The sequence below is a fragment of the Dendropsophus ebraccatus genome, chromosome 7 (assembly GCF_027789765.1).
Source record: "Dendropsophus ebraccatus isolate aDenEbr1 chromosome 7, aDenEbr1.pat, whole genome shotgun sequence".
NCBI lineage: Eukaryota > Metazoa > Chordata > Amphibia > Anura > Hylidae > Dendropsophus > Dendropsophus ebraccatus.
The window spans coordinates 145,028,619-145,050,725 of record NC_091460.1 but is presented as its reverse complement, the minus strand read 5'-3'; the positions used below and the strand labels follow the sequence as shown (position 1 = coordinate 145,050,725).

The following is a 22,107-nucleotide window of genomic DNA, read 5'->3' as shown; positions in this document are numbered from 1 at the left end:
TAGCGATGCGTGGCAGACAACTAACGATTGAATAAACTGTTCTACATTACCTCTCCACACTCCTGGTCCTCTCCTGCCCTCTACTTTCACTCCCGACGCCACAGAGCAGCCTGTCTGATCTCACAGGGTGCTCAGCCAATCACTGGAGGCGACGGTCCCGGTCAGCTTAGACAGGCCGCTCTGAAGCTGCAGGCGCGACGCCGAGAGTGAAAGCAGAGGTCAGGAGAAGACCCTGAGCGTGGAGAGGTAATGTATTACAGTTTAGAGCAAGGGCTGCACGGACATCACTATCAATATATATACACTGCCCTTGATTATCGAGCCGTGTAATAACAGATCGGCACTTGTTTACATTATTGATCAGGCCGTCATCGGCTTATCTAATAGGCCCTTGGGGTCCTGTCTACAGGTCTAAAGCTCACCATACACCACTCTGCCAAGCATTTGTGTGTTCTGAATAGAGGAGAGAAAGTTGCTGCCAGAGAACAAAAAAAAATTGAAATCCAAAAAAAAAAAAAAAAAAAGAGTTGAAATCCAACATTGCGGATCCTTTTTCCTCCTGACCTCATCTGGAGGGGAAGCGACGCGAGGCCTCCCTGCATGGGCTTCAGCCAAAAGATATCTCATTGGTTGTTTAATCCTTGTCTGCTATTACACAAAACAATTATCGTTCAATTATGAATGACCCATCGATTTTTCGAATGAGGAACGTCCCGTGTAATACGGCCCTTAGTCCTGCTTGTCATTTCAGTAAAACCTGAAGGAAACCACACCACCTATTCAGATCAGCTTTCTCACGTGTACAATAGATATTAACTCTAACCACTACGTAGTTCCTGTGCTCCAGTGCACCTTGTATTCATGGACATTAATAAAAGCTTTACACAGCCTGAGAGAAGCTTTGGCCAAGTAATAAGTGTCAAGGAGGCGGGGTGTATCAGCCTCTGCACCGCCCCATGCTCCCCAGTGTCAATGTGGGTGTAGGTGTGATAAGAACAAGTTGGGAGATGGTGACTTCAATGCCACTGGAGGAGACCACGGCAGAGGCCAGCCAATCCAGCTAGGGATTATAGACAACATGGTGGTATAGGCAATGGCCTGCCGGGGAGGGGGGGAGGGGTACATAATATAGAGGGGATGGTGCAGTTCTCTCTACTATAGTCACATATTGTCTTCATCTGTTTCAGCAATGAGGAACGTTCAGTCCTCCAGCTGTTGCAAAACTACATTTCCCATCATGCCTGGACAGCCGAAGCCTTTGGCCGACGGTTTCCCATCCCTGATCTGTCTGATGATAATCCAATTGTATGAGAAATGTGTAGTAATGCCATGAAAGATCTGTCTGTAATATTTAACCAGACTAACAATCCTTTATCCTGCGTCTTTGCAGCCCGATTAGCTCCCAATGAAGCCGATTCATCCAAATCTTTTGGAGATGAAAACAGAACTGAAACCACTTTAAAGAAGTCTGATGTGATGGAGCCAACGGTTTCTGAGGAAGAATACGTTACACCCTCATAAAGCTTGTGCTCAGAACAGTTGTATCCTGGTGTTCCAGCTGATTATTCTTGTGTAGTTGTGTTGCTGGGGTTGCGGAGGACATGACAGGGCTGGACAACCCATTTAAGGGGGAACTCAGGCGAAAATCTTTTACTTTCAAATCAACTGGTTCAGAAAGTTATATAGATTTGTAATTTACTTCTATGAAAAAATCTCAAGTCCTCCAGTACTTATCAGCTGCTGTATGTCCTGCAGGAAGTGGTGTATTCTCTCCAGTCTGACACAGTGCTCTCTGCTGCCACCTCTGTCCATGTCAGGAACTGTCCAGAACAGGAGAGGTTTTCTATGGGGATTTGCTGCTGCTCTGGACAGTTCCTGACATGGACAGAGGTGGCAGCAGAGAGCACTGTGTCAGACTGGAAGGAATACACCACTTCCTACAGGGCATACAGCAGCTGATAAGTACTGGAAGACTGGAGATTTTTAAATAGAAGTTAATTACAAATCTATATATCTTTCTGAAACCAGTTGATTTGAAAGAAAACGTTTTTCACTGGAGTACCCCTTTATTGATGTAAACTATATTAAAATACTCAAACCCATTATTTCTTTATTTGGGTATCTTGCCCCAATTTTGAAGCATGTCTTCCACTTTGTTGATACTTCTGTCTGCAGTCAGAGATTTAAAAATTTTTGTTTAAAACATTAATTCTTTATTTTGGAAGAAATAGTCCTATTTACCTAACTTTACTTATGTGCTAAGAGACAAATTTATGTAAAGTGTAATCACCAGGTATTATCTATTATAACTCATGGGGGGTGAAGAGGGCAAAAATTAGCTCAAAAACTCTGATGGCGGGGGGAGGTCAGTGGGTGCGTGACCTCCGCAGACACAATATTTATCACAATTTATAAATAGACATGGTAACCCGTCATTTCAGTAGAACATTGTCTATTCGCTTAACAAATAAAGAAATATTTCTGGACAATTAGTTGTGTGTGATTACACGTTCCGTTCCGTCTTACATTATTACAGATCGTGTTGTTTTCTGATTCTTCTTTTTCCAAAATATAAAATTCGCAGCCGACAACCACAAGATAAAAACCTTTGTCCTTATGTTTGAACATAATTTGAAATAGATGAAAGGAAACGTGCCGTCAGAATATAAGCTATTGTTTGCCTAAAAAATATTGATTGTTTAAATAAAAAGTTTAACAGTTTAACCCTTCAAAGTGATGAGAAGGTGATTTTAGTGGTTTGGTGCTGGAGCAGGATCAGTAGGACACACACAGGACTTCCGCCCTTCCTATCATCACATCATATACGTCTTTCTGCTACGTCACTGAGCGGGTGTGCAGTATGCCGGGCAAGTGATTTCTACAGTCCTGGAGAGGGAAAAGAGGTTACTGATGCACTGGGTTTGTAAGGTGAGAAGAAATGCAGGATCCCTGCGAGCCCTGAAGCCTAAGCCCTGAACTCTGCATTAAAAAAAATCCTGCTATCTTCTTCCTCCGGAAAATGAAAAATATAAAATTCTTCAGTAAATTTCATGATCAGTAAAACATCCGGAAATTCTTGCCGTAAAGAAATGCAAACTAGCGACTGTTCATGGCAGAGTAAGCAGAAGCGTAAGCAGTCTGACAATTATCGGTGCCCTGAACTCAGCAGAGAACAAGAACATGAAAGTGCAGCCGAACTGACAGGAGCCAAACCGCACCGCGCCTGAAGTTACAGAGGGAAGGCGGAAAAGAGACATTCAAAAAATTACACATGAAATTACTGATAGAGGATCCAGTGCTGTGTGTGATCAGCGTCATCTGTTACTGAACTACACGAGTGCTTGTCCTGTAGATGTGCAGCGAGCGAGTCTCATAGATATCATAGAGATCTCATAGACATCATACAGATCTCAGACATCATACAGATCTCAGACATCATACAGATCTCATAGACATCATACAGATCTCATAGACATCATACAGATCTCATAGACATCATACAGATCTCATAGATATATAGATCTCATAGACATCATACAGATCTCATAGACATCATACAGATTTCATAGACATCATACACATCTCATAGACATCATACAGATCTCATAGACATCATACACATCTCATAGACATCATGCAGATCTCAGACATCATACACATCTCATAGACATCAGGACTATGTGTGGCTGCTATTATTAACATCTTCTTTGCACTTCTACCTCCCATTAAGAAACAGCCAGACATCCCGAGACGTGTTTTTATTTAGGATTACCTCTTCGTACAGACGTATAAGTTTATTCATTTTTATGCTTTTAGGTGGTTATTCCCTTTAAGCCCTTTAACTTTCAGGTGGATGTTGAGTATAAAACATTAACAGGCAGAGATCCACAACACAGGGATTCATGTATGAAAACTGCTGCACACCGAACGGGAGATTTCTGCCAGTATTAAATATTTAGATCATCTTCTAACCTGCCAGAACTTTCCATTTCATTCTAACTATATTGTGGGGTGAAGGGAAAAATTTAGAAGAAATATTGTATTCTTTTAAAAATATATACACTAGCTTCTCCTAATATTATCCTTGCAGAAGCAAATAACAGAACTATAAGATGTGAGGGCGTACACAAGATGTTGTCACTTGGTGCTTAACAGTGTACAAATCCCCACGAGGAGTCGAGAGAAATACCGTTTTATTGTAGGATCTGTTCACATTACCTGCTCGTCACTCCAAATCTTCATTAGGAGTTCTGCTTGGGTTTCTAACCGCGAACATACGCCCGCAGTACAGTTCTGCTTCCCTAGCTTGTTTCGTAGTGATCTGAGGCTGGTCATTTACTTGGAAATCTTCGCCCAGCCCCGTAAACCACACAGAACCTTTTGGATCGAAAAATCAAGTTCAATTTGGCTGAAATAAGTTCTCCGTACGGGACCGCATATCGTATACTTTCAAGCGAACGCATCAACCTCCTAACTACGTGTGTATATTTGCGGTTCGCACTACGGACGGACTCATACTCAGTGTGAACATAGCCTTATACGGCTCTCATTTGGAGGGGCATTCCCACCTCCACAGCATTGACCTTAAATGTCCAATATATTTGTCCCCGTCCGTGATTGTGTTATAACCTTGATGGCATATTATGTTCCCACAACCTTTTTATGCAAAATAACGGCCATTATTTTGCAAAGACGTCCATCAATAATGGTCATATATCTATCCAAAGATAATGATATAAGAAATAATATAAGTGCAGACTAGATGGAACAGGGGGGCTTCATCTGCTGTCAATTTTCTGTGTTTCCATGTTTCAAATATATGGATGCCAGTTATGCTGCTTTTACACGGAACGATTATCGTGCGAATTTTCGCATAAACGATCGCATTGAGCGATAATCGTACCGTGTAAACACAGTAAACGACGAGCGAGAAATCGTTAATTTTGATCTTTCAACATGTTCTTAAATTGTCGTTCCTCGTTCGCTAAAAATTCGCAGATCGCTTTGTGTAAACAGTCTTTCACCGATTTACCCTATGTAAAAGATGGGCTTAAGCGATCTTAAAAACAATCGCAATAACGATTTTTCTTACGAATTGATTACGAAAGTGATTTTTCTAATGATTTATTCGTCTAAACCAAATCGTTGCTTCAAAATCGTTAAACGATCAATATAAGGCTTGGTTCACACTACATTTTGCAAAAAGATGAAAAATCTTGTGTGCATCTATTTTGATCCGTTTTTCCATTGACTTCCATTATAAAAAACCAAAAACAGATTGCATCCTGTTTTTTTACTGTACACAAAAACATGGTCGACCATGTTTTTGTGTATGTTCAAAAAAAAACAGATGCGTTTTGATTTATATTTTTTATAATGGAAGTCAATGGAAAAACGGATCAAAACGGTTGCTTACAAAAGCTTCTGCTTTTTCATCAGTTTTTTTGCAGAACAATATATTAATACATTTCTTACGATTGTTCTTTTTCAGCCCTTAATTTCTTAGCATTTCTTTTCCTCATCTGGGTAGAAAATGACAAGTGTTAAGCTGTTCACTGAAATGTCCCCGGCTTCTGCATTGTGAAAGGTCAATCCTGCGGTGTCAGTAGATGACATTTCTCATCCACCCTCAAGAAAGGGCACTTAAAAGCGATGTAATTAACATGCAGTGACGTCCTGGCGAGCCTGCGCTTACACACAGCAGACGCTACTCAGACCTGCAGTATAAAGTATGAGGGAGGGATAGAGCAGCAGTCAAAGCCTATTTTGCCTAAAAAAGACATTGTGGGAAGATAGCCTATAGGTGTGGTCTAATGGAGTAAAGCTGAGGCTAACGTCAAAAAGACGGCCATTATTAATGGACTGTCATCGTTTACGGGCAAATGACAGCTGTTATTTTATAACAGACATAAGGTTGAGTGACTATTGAGCATGCTTAAACTCAAATCTGATCATTCGGCATTTGATTAGCGGTGGCTGCAGAAGTTTCATGCAGCCCTTCTGTGGTGAACCCCCGGTGATGTTGGTCGGAGGATCGGCTGGTCACTTGCTAGGTGTGACTCCACGCCGGAGGTGGTTGGCCGAGAGACAGCCTTGGAATGTTATGTGGTTATGCCAGTGCCTGGTGGGCACACAGGTGTGATGGCGCGCCTGCTTTTAGTTGACAAGGCTTGAGTTAGTCTTCACACCACCTTATGCCCACTAGACTTAGCTTAACCTTCCTAGAGGGTGACACAGGCCCCAGACCTTGTTACCTGAGATGAGCGGAACGCTTGTGATTTCCTGCTGACACCTGCGCTGTGAGACAGAGTTCCTAGGCTTACAGCAACTTTGCTCTAACTAGATCAGTTCCTAGCTCTTTGGCTGTAGTGGATACTGTCCTGCTCTGTGACTTCTCCTTGTCCATGGCGTGGGTTGAGGTTGTCTCTGGCTTGTCCTCTCCTAAGAGGTTTTAACACTGCATAGTGCTTTGTAGCATTACTAGTGATAAAGCTAGCTAAGACTGAACTTTAGAGAACAGGGACCTGGCAGAGGGCCCAAATAGGATAACTGCGGAGAGCTATCTGGCTTGTGTCCTACCTCCACAATGTCCAGGATGAAAGACCTTTGCTCCTCCCACACTTATGTGACTTACTTCCTCCCAGCATGTAAGGTGCGCTGTGAGTGGGTGAAGAGTGCAATAGAAGAAACAAGAGGAGATGTGATAGGAAAGGAGAAAACAAGAATTCTACTGGTATACAGATTCTGGTGACAAACAAGAAAATAGTAACCCTTTAAATCCTTAAGCTGTGCAGCTGCTAAATACATATACATAATACAACTTAGTACTACTTTCATCACCATAATAACACAATAAGTACAGACTTTTGCGAGGGGTGTATTTTTGCTAGGGAGTCCCAGAAAACATAGATACAGCTATAGACTGTGTCCATGTTTTCCAGGCAGCCAAATGCTCAGATTTGAGTTTAAGCATGCTCAATGGTCAATAAATGCTGCAGATTTTCCAAAATTACCAACACATGATAGATTTCAGTCTTTGGCTATGTTCACACTACGTAAAAGTATTTTTAGCGCGGTGGAACAATGCCTTACTTTCAATGGGATCCCGGCCGGAGCGTATACACATTGTATACACTCCGGCCGGGATCCCGTACGGGGCTGCAAATAACTGACATGTCAGTTTTTTGCAGCCGCAATTCAATGAATTGCGGCCATAGGAAACCCTGTCAGTGCACACTATGAAGCGAGCGGCTCTGCGGCCGGACAGATCATCTGGCCGGTACTTAAGTACCCGGCCGGGGTCACGAAACAGCCGGTTGTTAACGGTGTGTGAACATAGCCTTTGGCAGCAAAAAAGTGGCAGAAACACAGCAGCACTGTTGTAATGCAATGTGTAAACACAGCCTAAAAACAGCCAATGAGTGGCCGATAAGCATTACTAGGTAGCAGCTTAAATATCATTAGTTTACTTGTTACCATTTTGAGTTTTAATACTTGTAAGAGCAGCATTTTATTTTCCAAACTTCTAATTAATGTAACAGGAGAGGAAAAGGGATTCCGGTCATGATCATTAATAACGGCCATTATTTGCCCTTATTTTTACATTAAGGAACATAGCATTAAAGTGTCACTGTCAATCCAAATGAACAGTAGATGTGAAATAAAGCAAGTTTGCTATTTAAATGAAATTTTGAAGGCAGCTATATAACAGCTATACTTACTGTATCCAGGTCCAGTCTCCTGAAGGCAGCTATATAACAGCTATACTTACTGTATCCAGGCCCAGTCTCCTGAAGGCAGCTATATAATAGCTATACTTACTGTATCCAGGTCCAGTCTCCTGAAGGCAGCTATATACCAGCTATACTTACTGTATCCAGGTCCAGTCTCCTGAAGGCAGCTATATACCAGCTATACTTACTGTATCCAGGTCCAGTCTCCTGAAGGCAGCTATATAATAGCTATACTTACTGTATCCAGGCCCAGTCTCCTGAAGGCAGCTATATAACAGCTATACTTACTTTATCCAGGTCCAGTCTCCTGAAGGCGGCTATATAACAGCTATACTTACTGTATCCAGGTCCAGTCTCCTGAAGGCGACGATATACCAGCTATACTTACTTTATCCAGGTCCAGTCTCCTGAAGGCAGCTATATAACAGCTATACTTACTATATCCAGGTCCAGTGTCCTGACTGCTATATAACAGCTATACTTACTGTATCCAGGTCCAGTCTCCTGAAGGCTGCTATATAACAGCTATACTTACTGTATCCAGGTCCAGTCTCCTGAGGGCAGCTATATACCAGCTATACTTACTGTATCCAGGTCCAGTCTCCTGAAGGCAGCTATATAACAGCTATACTTACTGTATCCAGGTCCAGTCTCCTGCAGGCTGCTATATAACAGCTATACTTACTGTATCCAGGTCCAGTCTCCTGAAGGCAGCTATATAACAGCTATACTTACTGTATCCAGGTCCAGTCTCCTGAAGGCTGCTATATAACAGCTATACTTACTGTATCCAGGTCCAGTCTCCTGAAGGCGACGATATACCAGCTATACTTACTTTATCCAGGTCCAGTCTCCTGAAGGCAGCTATATAACAGCTATACTTACTGTATCCAGGTCCAGTCTCTTGAAGGCAGCTATATAACAGCTATACTTACTGTATCCAGGTCCAGTCTCCTGAAGGCTGCTATATAAAAGCTATACTTACTGTATCCAGGTCAAGTCTCCTGAAGGCAGCTATATAACAGCTATACTTACTGTATCCAGGCCCAATCTCCTGAAGGCGACGATATACCAGCTATACTTACTTTATCCAGGTCCAGTCTCCTGAAGGCAGCTATATAACAGCTATACTTACTGTATCCAGGTCCAGTCTCCTGAAGGCTGCTATATAACAGCTATACTTACTGTATCCAGGTCCAGTCTCCTGAAGGCAGCTATATACCAGCTATACTTACTGTATCCAGGTCCAGTCTCCTGAAGGCAGCTATATACCAGCTATACTTACTGTATCCAGGTCCAGTCTCCTGAAGGCAGCTATATACCAGCTATACTTACTGTATCCAGGTCCAGTCTCCTGAAGGCTGCTATATAACAGCTATACTTACTGTATCCAGGTCCAGTCGTGGCCTCCTCCCACTCCTGATTTATTAAGGTCCACACCTGTTTCAGGAGCATAACTAGAAATGGATGGGCCCCAGAGTAATCTTTTGATTGCCCCCACCCCCCCCCCCCCCTTTCAAAAAGTCTTTAGTGACCTCCCAGGATGGGATCCAGTCCATGGCACTAAAATACCCTGAAAATAAAAAGTGGGTCACATTAGAGTTCTACCTTACAAGCCCCGCAGCTCTTGGTACAGTCTCTTCTTCTATAATGTTTGTCTATGGAGATTGCGGTTACCGTTCCTATTGTATTTGTGACACAGCGAGTTCTCGCACATTAGCGGGACACTTAATATTGAGGCTTTAGCCGGGAGGTCACAGACGGTCACAGGAGGTCACAGGAGGTCACAGGCGGTTGGTGGATTCTCTTCTCTCATTCTGCTTTCCGGATTGTAAATGCGACATAACATCCGCAGCTGTGTAATGCGTCGTCTTCAGTCGCCGCCGCTGATCACCAGGTAGATGATTTAATAAATGAGACATAAACGAGTAACCTTTTACTGCAGCTAATTTGTCCATGTGCTTTTTAATTTTTTTTCTGACAAACATAATTACAGAGTGAGAAGAATACAAAATGGAGAAATACAGATGGCAACGCGCCATATGGATCATTTTCTAACACGCTAAATCTGAACCATCACTTCCTCCGCGCCGTTCCTTACTTTCCTGAAGCAATTCAGCGCCCGGCACCAGACAAAGTCGTAGAGACAAAGGACGACACCTCCAATATAGCAATAACCGGCACCAGGAGAACGAGACCGATACGTGTACATGAGGCGGTCAGGATACAGACGGGAATCGGGGTCAGCCTCCGTATCTTTGGGTCGCTGTTGTCAGTGATGGATGATGTCACATATGGCTGTGGGGTTCAGTCCTTGCAATGGTCATATTTACTGTCAGTTCTCGATTGTAGATAATAGGATAAAAAATAAATAAGAGAAACGATATGGAATAATACTGCACATGTTCAGAAATAATGGATACTGTAAGGGGCCGTGAGGCGACGTAATTGGCTGAAACATTGAGCTCTACACATTAGTTTATCGTCTGTTACATGTTGAATAAATACGGGAAATCATAAGAATAGTGTTTTCCACCCCAAATAGAGACCTGATCTATCTCATCCTGAATATATATGCTGTATACGTAAAGCTACACGTCTTGTCAGTAGCCTCCTATCCCTTCCTATACCATCCAGCCTCCTATCCCTTCCTCAGCCTCCTATCCCTTCCTCAGCCTCCTATCCCTCCCTATACCATCCAGCCTCCTATCCCTTCCTATACCATCCAGCCTCCTATCCCTCCCCATACCATCCAGCCTCCTATCCCTTCCTCAGCCTCCTATCCCTTCCTATACCATCCAGCCTCATATCCCTTCCTATACCATCCAGCCTCCTATCCCTTCCTATACCATCCAGCCTCCTATCCCTTCCTCAGCCTCCTATCCCTCCCTATCCCTTCCTCAGCCTCCTATCCCTTTCTCTGCCATCCAGCCTCCTATCCCTTCCTCAGCCTCCTATCCCTTCCTCAGCCTCCTATCCCTTCCTCAGCCTCCTATCCCTTCCTATACCATCCAGCCTCATATCCCTTCCTATACCATCCAGCCTCCTATCCCTTCCTATACCATCCAGCCTCCTATCCCTTCCTCAGCCTCCTATCCCTCCCTATCCCTTCCTCAGCCTCCTATCCCTTTCTCTGCCATCCAGCCTCCTATCCCTTCCTCAGCCTCCTATCCCTTCCTCAGCCTCCTATCCCTTCCTCAGCCTCCTATCCCTCCCTATACCATCCAGCCTCCTATCCCTTCCTATACCATCCAGCCTCCTATCCCTTCCTATACCATCCAGCCTCCTATCCCTTCCTCAGCCTCCTATCCCTTCCTATACCATCCAGCCTCCTATCCCTTCCTCAGCCTCCTATCCCTTCCTCAGCCTCCTATCCCTTCCTATACCATCCAGCCTCCTATCCCTTCCTCAGCCTCCTATCCCTTCCTCAGCCTCCTATCCCTTCCTATACCATCCAGCCTCCTATCCCTTCCTGAGACTCCTATCCCTTCCTCAGCCTCCTATCCCTTCCTCAGCCTCCTATCCCTTCCTATACCATCCAGCCTTCTATCCCTTCCTCAGCCTCCTATCCCTCCCTATACCATCCAGCCTCCTATCCCTCCCTATACCATCCAGCCTCCTATCCCTTCCTATACCATCCAGCCTCTTATCCCTTCCTCAGCCTCCTATCCCTTCCTCAGCCTCCTATCCCTTCCTCAGTCTCCTATACCATCCAGCCTCCTATCCCTTCCTCAGCCTCCTATCCCTTCCTCAGCCTCCTATACCATCCAGCCTCCTATCCCTTCCTCAGCCTCCTATCCCTTCCTCAGCCTCCTATCCCTTCCTCAGCCTCCTATCCCTTCCTATACCATCCAGCCTCCTATCCCTTCCTCAGCCTCCTATCCCTTCCTCAGCCTCCTATCCCTTCCTCAGCCTCCTATCCCTTCCTATACCATCCAGCCTTCTATCCCTTCCTCAGCCTCCTATCCCTTCCTATACCATCCAGCCTCCTATCCCTTCCTCAGCCTCCTATCCCTTCCTATACCATCCAGCCTCCTATCCCTTCCTCAGCCTCCTATCCCTTCCTCAGCCTCCTATCCCTTCCTATACCATCCAGCCTCCTATCCCTTCCTCAGCCTCCTATCCCTTCCTCAGCCTCCTATCCCTTCCTATACCATCCAGCCTCCTATCCCTTCCTCAGCCTCCTATCCCTTCCTATACCATCCAGCCTCCTATCCCTTCCTCAGCCTCCTATCCCTTCCTATACCATCCAGCCTCCTATCCCTTCCTCAGCCTCCTATCCCTTCCTCAGCCTCCTATCCCTTCCTCAGCCTCCTATACCATCCAGCCTCCTATCCCTTCTTAAACCATCCAGCCTCCTATCCCTTCCTCAGCCTCCTATCCCTTCCTCAGCCTCCTATCCCTCCCTATACCATCCAGCCTCCTATCCCTTCCTATCCCTTCCTCAGCCTCCTATCCCTCCCTATACCATTCAGCCTCCTATCCCTTCCTATCCCTTCCTCAGCCTCCTATCCCTTCCTCAGCCTCCTATCCCTTCCTATACCATCCAGCCTCCTATACCATCCAGCCTCCTATCCCTTCCTCAGCCTCCTATCTCTTCCTCAGCCTCCTATCCCTTCCTATACCATCCAGCCTCCTATACCATCCAGCCTCCTATCCCTTCCTCAGCCTCCTATCCCTTCCTATACCATCCAACCTCCTATCCCTTCCTCAGCCTCCTATCCCTTCCTATACCATCCAGCCTCCTATCCCTTCCTCAGCCTCCTATCCCTTCCTATACCATCCAACCTCCTATCCCTTCCTCAGCCTCCTATCCCTTCCTATACCATCCAGCCTCCTATACCATCCAGCCTCCTATCCCTTCCTCAGCCTCCTATCCCTTCCTCAGCCTCCTATCCCTTCCTCAGCCTCCTATCCCTTCCTCAGCCTCCTATACCATCCAGCCTCCTATCCCTTCCTCAGCCTCCTATCTCTTCCTCAGCCTCCTATCCCTTCCTATACCATCCAGCCTCCTATCCCTTCCTCAGCCTCCTATCCCTTCCTATACCATCCAGCCTCCTATCCCTTCCTCAGCCTCCTATCTCTTCCTCAGCCTCCTATCCCTTCCTATACCATCCAGCCTCCTATCCCTTCCTCAGCCTCCTATCCCTTCCTCAGCCTCCTATCCCTTCCTCAGCCTCCTATCCCTTCCTCAGCCTCCTATCCCTTCCTCTGCTGTATTGCTCCCTCGCCAGACAGATCTTTGTCAGATACTAGAAGAATAGGTTATAAATATGCGCAGATGGTTGGCTTGTTTATGAGATTTCCCAGCGCCCCCCCCCCCTCATTGTGACAGCGCCCCCCTCATTGTGACAGTGACTTCCCCGCCATTGTGATGCATACATATGGCATTAGTTCCTCCATTAAGCCAGGCCGCTATATTTAGAACTAGGCAAATGTTTCATTCCATTAATGCACAGGTGATATGGAACGCCAGGCGTGTAATTACCAATGTTGTTGCTAAATGTCCTGAGCCGTGACACGACTCCTTCATCATCGCAGACTCCCGACTTCCCCACCATTTGGAGGGATGACATTCTGCAGCTGATTTGCTTTTGTGGGGAGAATATGTTAATGCTCTGCAGAAGGATGGATGTGAAGGGCAGAAGTTGTCGCACGCAAAGAGTTAAACTCCTGATTTTGGAAAGACTTCAATCCGCTGCTAATGAACATCTGGGAAGACGGGTCGTGTGTGGCTGCCGGATCCATTTATATAGATGGGGCTGAATCCTGCTGCCGAGCCAGCAAGTGTCTTCATGGCAAACTGAAGAGATGCTCAAGTCGTGGAACGGATATTTTTTCCTTCTAATTTATTGCTGATGTAATTTGTTCCCATAAAGTGATTAGCGGCACAAAAGAACTGACAATCTATTGGCGCTTAATGTACAACTCGTGTCAACATGACAAACAGATGTAGCTCTGCTGTGCTGAGAGGAGCGTTGTGGCTAATTATCCTGTAGCGGTGTCTGTCACATAGACTGTAGCGGTAGTAGATGGCGCAGGCGATGGCGCACACTCTCTCTACTCACTAATACTTAACAATTTTCCCGGAGACTAAATGACTTCTCTTGCCTTAGGGCCCTATTCCACGGGACGATTATCGTTCAGATTATCGTTAAATCGTTCGAATCTGAACGATAATCGTTCGGTTGAAATGCAGTTAACGATTAACGACCGAACGAGAAATCGTTGATCGTTTAATAAGACCTGGACCTATTTTTATCGTTGCTCGTTCGCAAATCGTTCGCATTGAATAAGACATCGTTCGGTCGTTCTCAATAGATACGAACGCAATAGCGAATAAATAGCGAAGAGAAACGATCACAATTACGATCATAAGTAATGATTATCGTTCCATGGAAATGAGTGAACGTTTTCAGGTCTTTCGCAATAGCGGTCGTTTGAGATCGTTAATCGTTAACGATTATCCAAACGATAATCGTCCCGTGGAATAGGGCCCTTAGAATTTCTGCCGATCTCAGTATAAACTCCCCGATTTATCGGTTACTAAATAAATGACGTTTCCCACCTTGGGAGGAATCGTTTTCCTACAATTATCACAGCTGCTGGGAAAGTCTTTGGCTTCGCAGATGTTCCTCCTTATTATTCTCTATGCGTCACAATGAGTCGTTTCTTCTCTATCAGTACAATGGATTATTAGATTTGGCTTTATTACTGTATTTATATACAATCTACCACTTAGTAAGTCATTTCCCTATGAACACAATGACGGCTTTCACCACCTATGGTAACAATAATGATCAGGAGTTATTAACAGTCTTCTGCTCCCTGGTTAAGGCTAATTTTTTAAAAGGAGTAGTTCACTTTTTCTTTCAAATCCACTGAATACAGAAAAATATGTAGATTTGTAATTGACTTCTATTAAAAAAAAAAAATCTATTTTCAGTACTTATCAGCTGCTGTATGTCCTGCAGGAAGTGGTGTATTCTCTCCAGTCTGACACAGTGCTCTCTGCTGCCACCTCTGTCCATGTCAGGAACTGTCCAGAGCAGCAGCAAATCCCCATAGAAGTTTATTCCGGTGCCGTAGGTTTACATTATCGTGCATGGTGACCCCGAAATTAGAGTTAAACCTTAGACTGCTGAGTAGGACCCCCTCCGTGCTGCTATATCTAACAATGAGAGAGCAGAACCCCCTCCTGATGAAGATCTCCTATCTCTCCATACAGTAGCAGCTAAATGGTAGGAAATTTATAATAAAGATTTAGTAAGTTTCATATTTCTTCATTCAGGAAACAAATAATCTAAGATACAAGTCAGTGCTGCAGTGTCCATGGACTAAACTGTATGATTATGTCCGGGGTCACTGTGGCAGACATCAGCTGTGCACCGTCTGTGCCGGCTAACTGGTTTGGCTTTGGGCCACTCTCAGGCGGGTTGTATAAGTAGCCGTCTAGTTTTCACAATATCCAGGATTATAAAAATACACAGCTACTTTCTTGCAGAAACAGCACCACCCCTGTCCTCAGGTGGTGAGTGGTATTACAATTCAGCTCAATTGACTTGAATGGAACTCAGCTGCAAAACCACCTCCAACCTGAGAAGAGTGGGGAACTTTCTAGAACAAAGCGGCCATGCTTTTCTAAGCCTGGATGACCTCTTTAACCTCTACTATTCCTTGTTGTACCAGATCGCTACCTCTGGGCGTGTTCCCAGTGTGCAGCTGGGCCATGTAGTGCACAAAGGGGAAAGACGTAGGCAAGTCTGGGTACTGCCCGTGGTCTCAAGCTGCCATCGTACATGCACATTCTGCCAGAAACAGGCAAACAGGTTGGGGTGGGCAGCAAAAGGGTCACAGTCAGTCAGGCCAAATCATGGAGAGGAGAAGCAAATGTACAAGGGAGCACGGAGAACTCTGATACTTTATAGCAGATACATATATATATATACAGTATATATATATATCCAGTGCTGTTACTGGATCACTAGGAAGCTATGCTCAGGCAAGATGGAGCAGATGTGCCTCTTGATAAAAATATTAAAGTATTCAAAATTTTTCATTCCATGCCGGCCAGGTGCCCTGATGATGTTTTTTTTTTTCATCCCTTAATTATTATATTATTAATTAATAATTATATTAAAAATATATATATATATACAGACTATCAGAGTTACAGCCACTTCTAAGAAGGACGCAGTGCCTACTGATTCATACAGCTTATCATTGAAATACTAGTTAAAAAAAAAAATCCATATTTAAAGGAGCAGTTCAAAAAAATGTTTTAATCAACTGGTGCCAGAGATTTGTAATTTACTTCTATTAAAAAGTCTCTAGTCCTCAACTACTTATCAGCTGCTGTATGTCCTGCAGGAAGTGGTGGATTCTATTGAGTCTGGAGAGCAGGGGAGGTTTTCTATGGGGATTTGCTGCTGCTCTGGACAGTTCCTGACATGGACAGAGGTGGCAGCAGAGAGCACTGTGTCATACTGGAGAGAATACACCACTTCCTGCAGGACATACAGCAGCTGGGAGGTACTGGAAGACTTGATTTTTTTAATAGAAGTAAATTACAAATCTCTGGCACTTGCTGGGACCAGTTAATTTGAAAAGAAAACATTTTTGGGTGAACAACCCCTTTAAAGTGCACCTGTAGCGATTTGAGTGACAAGTTCTGTACAGCACTGCAGAATATGTTGGTGCCATCTAAATAAAGGAATTATTATTCAAATATTAATTGACTGGAGATAGAGTGGATTATGGATATATTTCAAAAATAAATATAGATTTTAGATCTACAAACATTTCATGAGACTTTCCTATACGGTCGCAGAGTATTACGATGTGCGATGTGCTGCTTCTTACAGGAGATGTGAGGAACCTGAGATTTTTTTAAGTGATAGATATTATTGGAGAATCAGTGGGAGAACTATATGGAGACTCACGATTCGGTTATTAAATAACTTTTCTCCAGACGGAGATTACTACTCCTCTTCTGATATTTGTCGCATTTCTGAATTACTGGAACTTTTTGGTATTAATGGAAAGTGCAGAAAAGAAAATATTGTTTTTTAACATCAGGATCGGAGTTTAGATGGAACATTACAGGGTCAGAGAGAGATCACAGGGAGAACATGGAAGATTTTACCTCCCATCATCTGAATGGCGGATTATCGGCCCTTGTGGACTCGCTGATACATCTGGACGTTCTCCACAGGACATAGAAAGCTTCGCTACGGCAAACGTGTCAAAGTGCTGGGAACGTGCGACGGCAGCGGCTTTATACATCAGATTATCCTGGAGGAAAGGAGAATGGGCGGGAAAATCTGCAATACACTTCATATTAAAGAAAGGCAAATACAGTGGTACCTTGGTTAAAGAGTAACTTGGATTAAGAGCGTTTTGCTAGAAGAGATCACAGTTTTTCATAATAGTGACTTGGTGTAAGAGCATTGCTTTGGTGTAAGAGCTCCCTGTACTGGGTGGGAGGGGGAGGGGGGGGGAGGAGCATGGTCTGCATAGCGGGGTCTATAGCCCTGTACTCTGACCCAGGAAGTCTCCCTCATCTTCCAAATCATAGCAGATCCACTTCAGGCTGGGGCTTACATCAGGGGACAGGACTGTGGAGGTAATCTCTCCATAGCTGTAACCCCTCTCTCCCCGGACAGAGAGTGCTGCATGTATGTGCCCACATCTGCCCTGCTCATTCCTTCATGCTCCCTGCAGTCTCTGTCAGTCCTTGTGTTTCCCATCCTCTCCATTTCTGCTATAATGTGCCTGCACTTACACTCAGCTATACACACTGCTGCTATACTGTGCCTGCACTCATACTCAGCTATACACACTGCTGCTATACTGTGCCTGCACTCACACTCAGCTATACACACTGCTGCTATAATCTGCCTGCACTTACACTCAGCTATACACACTGCTGCTATACTGTACAGTTACTGATAATATAACATATTCATCTGTTTCTCATTGTTTCTGTTCTACATGTTATTTAGAATAATAAATCATTATTTTTGGGGTGTGGAAACAATTTTCTGCATTTCTATGATTTCTTATGGGAAAATTTGCTTTGGTATAAGAGTGGATTTGGATTACAAGCGCCGTCCCGGAACGAATTATACTCGTAATCCAAGACACCACTGTATTTATTTCTGGCAGCCGAACAGAATTATGGCCACGTGGGATGGAAAATATCTATCTAGATTTCACTATGGAGTGAGAGCTTACTGCATTAGGGTATGTTCACACTACGGAATCCCAGCAGATTCCGCAGCTCACCCCTGCTTGCTGCCAAACCATTCTATGACTGGAGAGAATACACCACTTCCTGCAGGACATACAGCAGCTGATAAGTACTGGAAGAGTGGAGATATTTTTTTTTAAATAGTAAATTACAAATCTCTGGCACTTTCTGGCACCAGTTGATTTAAAAAAAAACAACGCCTTTAACATGAGAATAATATAATAGCGCTATTTCTATGCAGTAACAATGCGCCAACTTCTGCTTCAAAGTAAAACAGTCAGTATGAAGGGAAATTTTTTATTCTGTCCGGCAGGGAAAGAGGAATGATTGATTTAGTGATCCGGCCTACATGACACTACGGAGCGTGGAAGAACATACAGATTACAATGGAATACTTTAGTAAGAACAAATAAGATGGAATGGAGGAAAGAAATCTCCTTGTGACTTGCAGATGTACGGTCCGGCTCTGGGTGATTGATAGAGCGGCGGCTTCATCATCTGAGACCCAAGTGACCCCACATCCGGCCCTGGTCCGTAATTCCCAGCAGAATCTGTTGTGTAAAGTTGCGGGATGCGGAGGGCGACGGCCACAATGATCAATCTATCATATATTCTCCGACCACGGACCGATCTCATCTGCCTCCTAATAGAGACGGGTTCCCTTATGTGACGGAAAGGAGGATTCTGGGTAGGATGAGACCGACCGTACGGAGAAACCACACAAGTCAGGCCTGTTCTCCGAGAAGAAAGAGTCCGGAGAAGCTGCTGCATAATTTAACCCCTTCACCGTCCTGACGTCTGAACAAAGAAGCGTATGAGCGGCCGGCTTCTCATATCCTCCCCCCCCCCCCCCTTCGCACGCTGCTCTTGCTGTGCTCTTGAATGTAATTTTGCCCAGTTTGTTGCCTTAGGCCACTGGCATTGTGAGTGTTTGTCATTTGGAGCACCGTGGCTCCTGGATGAGAGTGCGGCCCGGCCACTCATCTGTCAGCGCTGTCTCATTCCTTTTATTTACATCTGTCTTTAGCATTCTAATTATCTACTTTATTACTTTCGCCTGGAGGAATACCGTAAAAAACAACCGATATGAGGAGGATCCCACTAACAATAAAACTGCCTAAAAATCCCCGCCGCACATTAGCCGCCGCCGCAGCGCTGGAGAATATTTGTGACCTCAATATGTCCTTAAATTGATCCTCTTGTAACTTTAGCCATTTTCTAGAATCAACTTCATAGACTATGCAAATCGCCGGCTGGATGGGGAATCGCAACTCATTGGAATGCGGCGATAATGCGATAATAATGGACGTTGTTACTTCTCGGTACAAGACGCCTTTAAAGGGTTTTTTTCGGTGTCTGCACTTTTTTTTTTTTATGTAAATTTAGGCCTGGCTGATGTTCTGTGGTTATACCGGGATGGAACCCAGATTCTGCTCCCCCCTCTGTTCTTTCTCTCCCATTATATATATATATATTACATTGCACCTTCCCATCATCCCGAGCCCATTGTTTATAACGGTTCAGATGACATCATTGATCCTAAGAAGATTTTTTTTTTTTAGAGTTTTTTTTTTAATAAACTCGCTGTGTGCTTTTTTGCTTACAATGATTGCACTGTGACTTGGGCTAGGTTCACACTGCGTTTTTTCAATCAGTTTTTTTCATTTGTTTTTTGCGGAAAAAAAACGGATGAAATAGGGATGAAAAAAACAGATGCACTACTTTTGTGTCCTTAAAAAAAACGGATCCGTTTTTTTTATTTATAATGGAAGTCAATAGAAAAACAGATGCACATAAATGCATCAGTTTTTTGCAAAAAAAAATGGATGAAAAAAAAACAGATTGCAAAAACACAGTGTGAACCTAGCCTTATATAAACTTCATACAACTAAATATACAGCTATAAGTCAGTCCATATTGTATTGGCCGGTGTGTATATATCTCCGCCTCTAAGTACATGATTCTCCTCCTGAACTTTTGTTTCCTTTTGTATAAAAATATTTATATGTTTTATATATTTTTCAATTAATATTTTATATTTACTACTTCATATTAGAAGTAACATTGGTATTAATTGGAATTACTCTAGAGCAGGGGGACGGACTTACATAGATATTAGTGAATTTAGCCAAACATGAAACTTGCAGGGAGGCCCATAGCAAAAAACAGTATGTGCCCCATGAATCCTACGCCGCCCTGGGTGGAGGGTGGTCTGCGAGCGCTGTCCGGGGGGAGGGGGGTTGTGCTGTGAGAGGTGCTCCAAGCGTCATCTCAGGGGGGGAGGGTGGTCTGTGAGCGCTGTCGGGGGGGGGGGGGGGTTGTGCTGTGAGAGGTGCTCCAAGTGTCATCTCAGGGGGGGAGGTTGGTCTGTGAGCGCTGTCCGGGGGGAGGGGGGTTGTGCTGTGAGAGGTGCTCTGAGCGTCATCTCAGGGGGGAGGGTGTTGGGTTGTGATCTGAGATGATGCTGGGGGTGTCTGCGTTGCAGTTTTATGGGGGTGGCCAGGCTTTTCCAAGAGGGCCAGAGCCCCCCTGCTGCATGGGCCCCATAGCAGTTGCATGGTCTGCTTCTATGGTAGCTGCTCCACTGCTCAAGAAATAAAGTGATGAGGATACTGATCTAAGCAAGGGGAATAAACACAAGGCTGTTCGGTCATAGGGGGCAAAATCAGATGCCAATATTTCAAGCTTTGCTATAAGGCCCCATAGCTCTGTACACTATCAAGACATTAAACACCTATAGGGTTAAAGGGCCTATCCCCCAGTTGTATTATGAGATTGATGTCAGTGGTAGCGCCCCCTGCTGTTCTTTCTCCTGCCAATTTCTGCATGTTCCTTCTGGTGGAACTAAAGCTCCAGGGCAGGTTTTCTCTATATTAGCTTTTCCTAAATGTTAGTTTGTATATAAATATATTTAAATGTAAAGAGAGAGAACTGCTAGTACACAGAAACCTATCAAATAAATATGTGTAATCCTGTTCTTCTCTATCCGTACATCTGCAGGCTTATAGAAGTACATAAAGGAAGGATATCAAGTAAAGGAATAAGAAAGATAAATCAGTTTCTGTGCAGGTCAGTGAAGGGAGACAGGAGAAATGAGGTCAGGTAACCTGGGATTTCCTAGGAACCATCCTGCACTGCTCTGCTGGGAAATACGGCCGCTTCCCGGTCACATGATCACGCATGGTGGCGACACAGAGAGCGAGGAGACCGCCGCTGCCGAGAGGTGAAGAAAGAAGCTAAAAATTGTACAATGTCCAAGGCGAGTGACTGCTCTCACATAGATAGTGTTGGAATAGGGGATTGTATTAGAATGTGAAAAGCAACAGATTCTCAGTTGGATTTAGATGGAACCTTAGAGCCGTTGTATCACATGAATATTCTTTGACCATTGTAAACCATCATTGCGGCTCTGGCTGTGTATTTGGGATCATAGTCCGGCTGGAAGGTGGTGAACCTCTATGTGCTGCCCTGCATTTAGCTTCATTCATCTTCCCATTCATTCTGACCAGTTTCTCTACCTCTGCTGACTGGGTCACCTTCTTCCACAGGTGTGCCCTATTGTGGCAAACTTTTTTCAAAAATTTCTTTCAAATCAACTGGTGCCAGAAAGTGCAGGAGATTAGTAATTTACTTCTATTAAAAAAAAAAAAATCTCCAGTCTTCCAGTACTTATCAGCTGCTGTATGCCCTGCAGGAATTGGTGTATTCTCTCCAGTCTGACACAGTGCTCTCTGCTGCCACCTCTGTCCATGTCAGGAGCAGCAGCAAATCCCCATAGAAAATATCTCCTGCTCTCCAGACTGGGAAGTATACACCACTTCCTGCAGGACATACAGCAGCTGATAAGTACTGGAAGCCTGGAGATTTATTTTTTAATTAGAAGTAAATTAAAAATCTCTGCCACCAACTGATTTGAAAGAAAAAAAAATTTGGTTAACAATCCCTTTAAACAGTTGACTTTTTCACAAATAATAATAATAATAATAATATATTTATTTATTTTTATAGCGCCAACAGATTCCGCAGCGCTTTTTTCCATGCATACAGTACAGAGGTACATATTTAGAATAAATAAATAAAAAACACAATAATAAAAATACAAACAATAAAATAAAAATAAAC

The 22,107-nt window shown here is 44.0% G+C and overlaps 1 protein-coding gene across 2 annotated transcripts in view; it reads left to right on the top strand.

Annotated features, from left to right (window-relative positions):
* TTC29 (tetratricopeptide repeat domain 29) overlaps positions 1-1,680 on the top strand; it is a 141,385-nt gene extending 139,705 nt beyond the window's left edge. For both annotated transcript variants that reach the window (XM_069976884.1, XM_069976883.1), the window contains one exon: positions 1,391-1,680. In XM_069976884.1, coding sequence (XP_069832985.1) covers positions 1,391-1,521 — 131 coding nt within the window. In that variant the 3' untranslated portion in view covers positions 1,522-1,680. The remainder of the gene's footprint in view (positions 1-1,390) is intronic.
* Positions 1,681-22,107: the final 20,427 nt, after the last annotated feature.